Source organism: Sinocyclocheilus anshuiensis, unplaced genomic scaffold (genome assembly GCF_001515605.1).
Source record: "Sinocyclocheilus anshuiensis isolate Anshui unplaced genomic scaffold, SAMN03320099.WGS_v1.1 scaffold208, whole genome shotgun sequence".
In the NCBI taxonomy this organism is placed as follows: Eukaryota; Metazoa; Chordata; class Actinopteri; order Cypriniformes; family Cyprinidae; genus Sinocyclocheilus; species Sinocyclocheilus anshuiensis.
In genome coordinates this window covers 1,543,365-1,553,820 of record NW_015557186.1, presented here as the reverse complement: position 1 = coordinate 1,553,820, position 10,456 = coordinate 1,543,365, and the positions used below count along the sequence as shown (strand labels likewise).

General features: G+C 35.1%; 2 protein-coding genes across 3 annotated transcripts in view; one reads left to right on the top strand and one right to left on the bottom strand.

The window, feature by feature from the left end:
* LOC107678739 (potassium channel subfamily K member 10-like) overlaps positions 1-4,987 on the bottom strand; it is a 14,521-nt gene extending 9,534 nt beyond the window's left edge. The window contains exons 1-2 of the mRNA XM_016474116.1: positions 4,922-4,987; positions 938-1,347 (exon numbers count right to left, since the gene is read on the bottom strand). Of these exons, the coding sequence (XP_016329602.1) occupies positions 938-1,347; positions 4,922-4,976 (465 nt within the window). The 5' untranslated portion in view covers positions 4,977-4,987. The remainder of the gene's footprint in view (positions 1-937; positions 1,348-4,921) is intronic.
* Positions 4,988-7,651: 2,664 nt separating this feature from the next.
* Positions 7,652-10,456, top strand: part of LOC107678724 (spermatogenesis-associated protein 7-like) — a 6,622-nt gene continuing 3,817 nt past the window's right edge. For both annotated transcript variants that reach the window (XM_016474098.1, XM_016474097.1), the window contains exons 1-6: positions 7,652-7,867; positions 8,135-8,227; positions 8,310-8,357; positions 8,788-8,903; positions 8,987-9,426; positions 9,514-9,556. In XM_016474098.1, the coding sequence (XP_016329584.1) occupies positions 7,852-7,867; positions 8,135-8,227; positions 8,310-8,357; positions 8,788-8,903; positions 8,987-9,426; positions 9,514-9,556 (756 nt within the window). In that variant the 5' untranslated portion in view covers positions 7,652-7,851. The remainder of the gene's footprint in view (positions 7,868-8,134; positions 8,228-8,309; positions 8,358-8,787; positions 8,904-8,986; positions 9,427-9,513; positions 9,557-10,456) is intronic.

The window sequence follows — 10,456 nt, the reverse complement described above, 5'->3', positions numbered from 1 at the left end:
CTTCTTCTTGCTTTACGGCAGATCGCAGACTTATAAGTGCATTACCGCCACCTACTTCTCAAATGGACCATTGACACTCTATCTGCAATCTCAACTAGGAGTGTCAATGGTCCATTTGAGAGGTAGGTGGCGGTAATGCACTTATAAGCTTAAAAATATAATTCGGATATAATTAATAAAACTCAAACAAGCCTAATATTCTATTTAATACGATTAATAAAGTGATTTTTCCTGCGCCTACTAATTGTCTCGAGGCTACTCAAAAGATGTGTGAGGATTTTTTGCAATTCTTTGTAAACTTCCTCATGTAAATTAGATTTCATGAGGATGATGTCTTCAAGATGATCAAGTATCGAAACTACCTTTCTTATCGAAAATTTTAGAGAAGGTTGTTCTGTCTTAGCTTGCTTCATATTTAGATATGAATGCTGTTATAAATATGTTCCAGTCAGGTTTTAGGTCTCTTCATAGTACAGAATCCGCCCTTCTTAAGGTTTTTAATTATATTTTATTGACAGTTGATTCAGGAAAGGTAATTATTCTTATTTTACTTGATCTCACAGCTGCTTGAAATTGATTTCATGAGAATTTATCTTATTTTTCCCTAAAAATTTCATTACAGTAATGTATCTCTTGGCTTTACTTGATTCTCCATCAGTCATTTTTTAGAGTCTCAAATCTGATCATCAGGATCTTTTGAGGAGCGTTTATTTCCAGAAGCTTTACTTTCACTGTTCCTCAGCGGAGGAATGATCTTCACAAGCCTCCAGAACATCTCATGGTTATTTCTTCGTCTCTCAATCATCATTGCATTATATGTTTGGATCATTTAAATCTCAGCTTACTAAGACATGTTATTGGAGATATAGAGTGACGACTGATATTTACCATTTTAGCGTCTTGTGAGCTGAATATTTCTCTGATCTCATGATCTCACCTTGATAAGGGCCTCGAGCTCGGCTGGAGAAACACAGGGGTTCCTCTCCAGGAACAGAGCCTTCTCCTGCGTGATGTTGTCTTTCTGGTTGCTCTCGAAGGGTTGCTCCAGTGCGCAGAAGGTCAGACCGCCGCACACCAGGTACGTCACCACCACCACAAACACGGCCACCACCGTCTTCCACTTCATTACCAAGTGCAGCGCAGCACCGTCTGCACCCGCGTCCATCCCCGTCACCACGCTGGCCGAGCGGGACGAGATGGAGAGGCGCGGGAGAGCGCAGTGACCGTTAGCTTTGATCTCACAGCCCATCGGTTTCTGCATGGCTGCTACGCTGGCCTGAACCAGACTGGACTGGACCGCACCGGACTGGACCTTCTTCGGAGGGACGATGTTTGTCTGAACAGCCACTAAAAAGAGACAGAGACCGAGACAGACAGATGGAGAAGATAAATGAGTTATTTGGAATTATTGCAACTAGAATGAACATTATATTACATAGATCTTTTAGCTTTACTGCTTACAAAGACCTAAAGGAGGTTTTTGTCTCAGACAGGATTATTATTGTTAACTAAAACCAAAACATTTTTGTTACTTGAGGAGGGGAGGGTGGAATTAATAAAAAAATAAAATATAAAAATAAACATTTTATTTCAGCTAGTTGTTTAGTTTAATCTGATGTACTACAATAACTAAAACTGAAATAAAAATAAAAAGTTTTACTAAAATTCAAGTGAAAACAGAAAATATAAAAATAAAATCTAATTCAAAATATTAACAAAAATTATAATATGATGCTAAAATAACGCTGGTCGCTATTTTATTTATTAAAATACACATAAATGAGACAAATATTAGTATAGAGCTCATTTTATGTTGATAGCATCCTAGATTATTGTTCTGAAAAGATATTGATGAGAAATATTTGAGTTCATATTGAGATCTCTGACTTTTGATTGCAGAATTGGCAGATCTGAGAACAGTTTGAGACATTCTGAAATTCTAGACGAGATGTCAGAATAATGGGATTGTTTTTCTGAAGACTTCAGTAAAAGTCTTTGTTTGCTCTCCATTTCATTTCATTTCTGTCTAGAAGAACTGAGATATTAAAGAGAATCTTATTTGTAATTTTTTTCCTGTGAAAATATATTTTCTGCAGAAATATATATTCTACTTAGTTCTATTTTACTGTGTACATTTTTTTTACCATCTACAATGTTTTTGACTTTTAGAACTTTAAGACTTTAGAGCATTAAGACTTTTTGCATTGTGAAATTGTTTTCATGAAAATAAAGCTAATTTTCCCCCAAATATTGTTCTGAAAAGATATTGATGAGAAATATTTGAGTTCATATTGAGATCTCTGACTTTTGATTGCAGAATTGGCAGATCTGAGAACAGTTTGAGACATTCTGAAATTCTAGACGAGATGTCAGAATAATGGGATTGTTTTTCTGAAGACTTCAGTAAAAGTCTTTGTTTGCTCTCCATTTCATTTCATTTCTGTCTAGAAGAACTGAGATATTAAAGAGAATCTTATTTGTAATTTTTTTCCTGTGAAAATATATTTTCTGCAGAAATATATATTCTACTTAGTTCTATTTTACTGTGTACATTTTTTTTACCATCTACAATGTTTTTGACTTTTAGAACTTTAAGACTTTATAGAGCATTAAGACTTTTTGCATTGTGAAATTGTTTTCATGAAAATAAAGCAAATTTTCCCCCAAAATGTTCATTACAGGAATATGAAAAAGGAGCTATTATTGAAATTGTATTATTGAATAGAAATTATAGCATTATTTGTCATACTGCCTTATTTCAGCTTTAATTGTTTAAAAATATATATTTTTATTACAATATATAATACAATATTTTAATTTTTCAAAGTTAAGATTATTGGAGTATGTTTTACAAAAAGATACTATTTCAGTCTTTATACTTCAAAATTGAATGTTTAATTTAATGTGTTACTTGCCATTTCTTTGTAATTATTTGTGAATTTTACTAGCAATTTCTGAGTGAAAATTGTTTCTACACCAATTTTTTTCCAGTGTACATTAAATATAGTGTTATATACCGTGTTAAACAATACAGAGTGCAACTGAATAACAGTTCATAATCACAGAGCGCTCATGCATGAAGAAGGTGTTATAATTCAGTCCATTAGTAACATGAGTTATAGATCCTGAAGTGATCTGTGAGTCTCGTGAGAAGCTTTTATCTAATCGTCTGGTTAAGCAGCAGCGAGCACTCAGAGAAGCTCTCCAGGTTATGTCTTTACCACTGTAGAGAGATGCTCTCAGAAGATAACATATTTCTTTTTCTAAGATGTTATGGCGTGTTATAGTGTGGCCTTATCGCTCATGAACGGGGTGAAGCAGCACAAGGTGAGAGAGATGATATCTTGAGGAGGACAAAGCCATGCAGGGTCCCTACTGAGAGTCATTCATGTGTTCATATGAGCGCAGCTGCGTTCAGTCGCCTCGTTTAAACATTCAACGCTGACTTTGTGGGGGACAGTGGGCGGAGCCTGTGAGTCACAATGATGTAATGCTCAAACCACCCCATAATTTATGCAGGCCACGCCCCTCAGCATGCTTCAGTACAGTCCCTGTTATGGCGTGTTATAGTGTGGCCTTATCGCTCATGAACGGGGTGAAGCAGCACAAGGTGAGAGAGATGATATCTTGAGGAGGACAAAGCCATGTAGGGTCCCTACTGAGAGTCATTCATGTGTTCATATGAGCGCAGCTGCGTTCAGTCGCCTCGTTTAAACATTCAACGCTGCCTTTGTGGGGGACAGTGGGCGGAGCCTGTGAGTCACAATGATGTAATGCTCAAACCACCCCATAATTTATGCAGGCCACGCCCCTCAGCATGCTTCAGTACAGTCCCTTTGTAAAAATGAAACCGAAAATGTTGCAAGTTTGGGATTTATGAAAGATCACATGGATTAAATGTATCGATTCAATAGACTGAACTTGCATGTGCATGTGTTGTATTGCCTAATAATCAATAAATGCACTTGAACAGCCATAATTTTGGACTTTGAGTGACTCAAGGACACCTATGTCACTATATCTGAGACATAAAAGCTGTCCGTATAGCCCTCGCAAATCAATATCCAATCAAGTAGATATACAAACATTGATGAACGTGTCCATGAAAATTTAACAAGAACAATTCAATGAAAATATATACAATAGCCCTTTCTGATATATAAAATACATTGATTACAGTAATAACAACATGATTTTGTGATTTTTAAAGCACTCAGAGAATATCAAATTGTATATATTTGCAATTTATAACTTGACAAATGCCTGGATCATGCTTCATAAAAAAAAGTTATATATATATGATAGATAGATAGATAGATAGATAGATAGATAGATAGATAGATAGATAGATAGATAGATAGAGTGTGTGTGTGTGTGTGTGTTCATTTTCTTTATACTAAAACTAATAAAACATTATTATATAATAATAATTGTAAATATATTTTTGAATGAAGTATAATCCAGGCATTATATTCAAAAGAAAAAAATATTAAATATACTTTATATAAATAAAATATACTTATACTTATGAAGTATAGAAATATACTTTATATATTAAAAAATGTCCGTTATATGTTCTTTTGATATACATGTAGCCTAGATATTCAATCCAAAAATATTTATAAATAAAGACATATTTTATAAATATATTTTTCTTTTGATATATACATAAATTAAAATTATATATATATATATATATATATATATATATATATATGCACACACAGAAAGAAAGAAAGAAAGAAAGAAAGAAAGAAAATTAAATCTGATTATTAAAATCTGATTATTAAAAATACCAGCAATAATCTATCAGACCATATTGAAATTAAAGATGTTTTCTCATTAAAAAGTGCAACAAACCCGCAAACGTTGTAAATAAATAAGCTCAACTTGAGTGAAAGAACCAAGTGACACAACTAACCTTGTTCAGGGTCCCAGTTCCCCTGTTTCCTCGGATTCTCCAGCGGGATTTTCATGATGAGCACGCCTTTCCGTATCAGAGCGAAATCAAGCTATCCTAACAGTATGTGCACAGCTCGGAGAGACTAGTAGTTCACATTCTCGCTGCTCTCGGAGTGTTTTTGCTCCTTTAAGCTCACTCTCTCTACACCAGCCAACATCTCACTCTCAGCAGCTTCTCACTGGCATCACTCTGAGGAAAGCAAATACAGCGCCAAACATCTGCGCTTGCCTTTGTTTCAGCGTCTCATCCTTTGTGTCACGATTCCCACAGGCTTTAAGTCATTATAACAGCTCTTTAGTCATTCGTGTTCGTTATAATAGCTGACATATGATCGTGTCATGTTGAGGTTGACAGATAGAAGTGATACTCACTGATCATCATCGCGTTTTTCCGGCGTGAATGCGGCACAGAAGCGGCTGAGAGCCGGCGCACATGGAGAGCAGGTGCGGAGGGCTGGACTGACTCACCAGCAGCAAATCAACGACTACACACAAATATGAATTATTCATTTCGACTGTGGGCTGTATTCAAGCTATAAACACCCTCATAATAATGTAGAAATCATATATAGTGGATTAATTTCCACTAAATTATATGTTTAGAATTACAATAATATTATTATATAATACTAATATTAATAATTCAGTTAGCACTATTTTCTCTATTGTAAATAATATATGGATTTTTTTTTGTCAAATTTAATGTATTTTAATAGTTTTAAATTGGAATTAAATTGAATATATCTGAATAAAAAACAATATTCACTCATAATAAAAATGTTCAAGCCATACACTCACAGAATGATGTACAAACAAGGTATATTAATTTACACCATTACTTTAGGATACTGTGTATTAAAAAAATAATACATTAATATTTTTTATTTTTAATATGACAATAATATTATTATATAATATTTAACAAAGCATGAATAATACATTAAATAAAATGTGTATTCTGTATAATAACATTACTCTTCTGTATTACAAATGTGATTTGATATGATTTTTTATTTAAATGTGAAATGTCTTTGAAATGCTAATTATGCTACCTCATGCTTAGCTCTGTGAAATCACATTTACAGGAAGGATATAGTTCTTCATCATCATTTGCTGATGTCTTCTGTATGCATTAAACAGGAACCACCCGGAGATTCCTCATGAAATATGGATGAGACTGTACTGCACCTCCTTAAGCCTCCACATCTATTAGTAATGGCATGCCATCATACAACATGTGCATTTCTGTGTATGAAATATTCAGTCTCAAATGAACACAGATCTTGGTATCATTTGGTAAATTATTGGACATTTTTAGACTTTAACTAGCGGCTCATATTTTGTCTTGTGTCGTATTTTATGAGAGAAAATGTACAAATGCATGTGTTTAAAATTGTCTATGCAGTGTCGGATGCATGTGATTTTTTCTTTTATGTATTACAAAATATTACTCAAACTGCATATTCAATCTTATTTCCAAGGGTGTAGAATTTAGTAGAGTCGCCCTGTTTTGTATTCATCTGCTTCTTTCATTTGCTCTTTTTACATTGACTATCACTCTATAGACTAATACAATCAGGAACAATAATCTCTCAATTATTTATTGGAAATATTGATATTTTAGTTGTAAACATCACACTTTTTTCGCTTATTTCAGTTAATGTCATAAAACTACTACTAGCTAAGCCAGTAGTAGTGGTGACAGTGTAAACATGGCTGAAGATAGAGAAAAGAGGAACAGACAAACCGAATCAATCGAGTGAGTCGTTTACACTGGAACCGCTCCGATTGATTCAAACTTAAACTCGATTCACTAGGAAAAACAGATCAAAAGAGCCATTCATTTTCGACTTTCGACATCGCTTGTAATGATTTTAAAATGCACGTAGTGATGCTGAAACGGAGCCTTTCGAAACTCCGAATCAGTTAAACCATCGCGTCGCAAAAATGATTCACTGATTCGATGCGCTCGAATCGGATCGCGAATCATTTGATTCAGATCCGAACTTCGAAGCGCGTATCGCGAATCTTCTTTTCTGATTCCTTTTTTTTTATTTTTTATTTTTTTATCAAACAAGTATAAAACATCAAACCATTAAGGCAGTGCAGTTATAAAAGCAAAACAAAGAAAAAAGAAAGAAATGAAGTATACACAGATATACACAGATTTCCCTTAAGAAAATTAATTATTACATTTTATTAAAGTATTATCCATGTTTTTGTGTAGTAACCATGTTTTGTTTTTTTTTTTGGCGAATTGATTACCATTTGTATAACCACAGTTTTACTACAAATACCATGGTTAAACTATGGTTAGTGAAGCAAAATTACCATGGTTTAACTATAGTAACCATGATTTTTATTTTTTATTTTATTAGCCTATTTATTTTATTTTATTTTATTTATTTTTTAGTAGTAAACCCATGGTTACTTTTCATAAGGGACGTGTTGCCAGGTTAACAAAAAACGTTTTGACTGTTTTAGGATTCTTCTGCTTCTATGACTTGTCTAGATCAACTGTGAATAAAGAAAAGAGAGGTTTAGAGCCAATCCAAAGAAAACATCTTTAAAACTGCTGCTGTAATGTTGTTGGCTTTTGCGAGACTACTAGCTGAAGTTGGGGACGTGTGCGTGATTACGTTACCGACTACATGACGTCAGACGCACGCATAGCAACCAACATGGCGACGGCGAAGCTTCGCGGTAGCGAGGACAGCTAGCCGGCAGCTTGCAGAACATCTGTGAAAGATGATAACTGTGAAGATACAATAAAATATACGTATTTATCAAGTATTATTCATTTGACTGCATTACCTCAGACGTTCATATGGATGTTAAACACGATGATTTCCGGTGGAACGCGAGTATTTTCGCGAGGAGTTTCTCATCATGGACACTAAACCAGGTAACGTTAAATGATATTCGCCAAATCAAATATAATAATCTGACCAAACACAGACGATTATAATCTCTTCAAAATGTACATGGCATGTGCATTTAAGAGAGACGCGTTAAATCATGTAACTTTACAACACTAAACAAAAAGTACCATTGTTTTCTGATGGGTGTGTTAATGCATAATCTCATTTCAGGTGGTTGTGTTATTGTATTATTAATTGTATGAATACATTGATTTTTATAGTCTGTAATGGCTCTAATATTCTTCTTTCAGGTTACAGTCTTGGCTCGTCTGGCAAACTGATGAATCAATACATGATTAAAGACCACATGCTGTCACATTACAGAAAGCTGTATTCAGCCAAAGGTAATTCTAATACATGCCACTGTTATAAGGATGCCAAGTTTATTTGTTTATATACTTAACAACTTCTTTTATTTTCTTTCAGCTGTTGTGGACTGTTCGGTGCCTAAAAGCATGTACAGCAATGTCAAATGTAGGTGAAAATTATTTAGCAATTTAAATATGTATAAAATATAATGTATAAATCTATATAATATATAATAAAAATGTATGTAATATCTCAAATAAAATATTTGTTATGATATATAATATAAATGTATTTTAAAATATATAAAATGTAATGTATGCATTAATAAAATGTGTTTTAAAATATATTTAACCAGATATAATATTTATAATAGTTATTTATATTTTTATAAATGTATAAATTATATTTCATATATACATTATATTTTAAAATATCAAAAATATAATGTATGCATTTATATGTATAAAGATCAACTCTATAAATGTATGTAATGTATCAAATAAAATATTTAATATTCCAAATAAAATATATTTAGCCAAATATGAATTGCTATACTAGTTCATTAATTAAAAAATGTCTTTATTATTTTCTGTAGATGTTGATCAAAAGCGCCGTGAGCAGTTAAGGAAAGACACTCGAAGTCAGTCTGGAAGATCCACTTCCCAGAGGAGCACTAGTCTAAACTCAAGAACTTCCCGTTCTTCTAAGAATGTAAGATAATGTCTTTTGCTTCATGATATCACGTCGCTGTGCAGAAATTGTGTTCAGGACTGAAGTTTACGCTTTGTTTCCAGAGCAGACCCTCTGTTCAGGGTGACGACAGTGCCTATCATTGCCTGGACCAATCGCTGATGTCTTCACCCAGGATCAACACCTCATTCCACTCCAAACAAATCGCATATCCATCCCCTGCGAACCATTTCCCATCCGCCTCAGAGCTGACGTACCAAAGCCCAAACGCTCACTGGCATCCCGCGTATTCATCCTGTGCCACATCCGCCAGTCAGAGAGGATACAGAAGCTTTCAGGATCCCACACAGAATACCTACAGCGGAGACGTTCTGCTGAAACACACTCAACGCTTCACTCAGGAGAAACCCTTCACCCCGAGAACGCTCAAATCAGACCACAAGTCCACGCTCTTACAATACCGCTATTACACACCTCCACGGAGGAAAGCTGAGGAGGAGAAATCCTCCTCTAAAATCATTCAACAGGAGACGTACCACAGGAGGTATAACCACTGATATATTTATAATGTTTCAAATGGTATTGTGGAGACCTGATAGTATAACGAGCCGTTTTTTTCTGTTGTCTGCAGCACACGGTCCAAACGAGGCTTTTCTCCACAGCTCGAGTCCCAGGCAAGTCTATCTATCTATCTATCTATCTATGCATTTTTGCATGGACTGATTTAAGCAGTATTTATTTATTCATGCATGTATCTATTTATTTATCTATTGATTTGTTTATTTATGGACTGATTTAAGCATTATTTATTTATTCATTCATTCATTTTTGCATTAATTAATTTATTTATGGTTTGATTTATGCATTTATTATTTATTCATTCATTAATTTATTTATGCATTGATTGATTGATTTAAGCATTTATTTATGCATTGGTTTATGTATTGTTTTATGCATTATTTATTTATGAATTTATTTATGCATGCATTTATGTATTATTTATGCGTGCATGCAGTTATACATTATTTGGGCTTAACTCGGGAACAGGAGCCCTCCCTGGGCTTAACTCGGGCACATGAGCCCTTCCTGGGCTTAACTCGGGAACAGGAGCCCTCCCTGGTAGAGACTGGGACCTGGGGAAAACTGAGACACAAGAGCCTCAGGATACAGGGAGAGTTCGGCAAAGGTTCCTTCGACCTTGACATGACAGATTGAAAATGCGTTTCTGGGTGCCACCACCACGCAAGGAGCTGAAGCGAGCACCGCCTCTTCAGGAGGTTCTGCAGCATGCGCCGCCACCTCTGGAGAAACCGCAGCGGGCACCATCTCTTCGGGGAACACAGCAGCGAGCACCACTACCTCAGGAGATTCTGCAGCTTCAGCCGCCAACTCTGGAGACCTAATAGTGGGCGCCGCCGCCTCTGGGAGTTCTGTGGTGGTGTATGCAGCCCAAATACACCAAAAAGCGATCCCCATCAAGGGAAGCGCTTTAGACAGGGGAATCAGTTCAGGAACAGGAGGGCTAAAGTGAGTGGGTTTGGGGATACCAGCTGTGCGTGCAGACACCAGTGGTG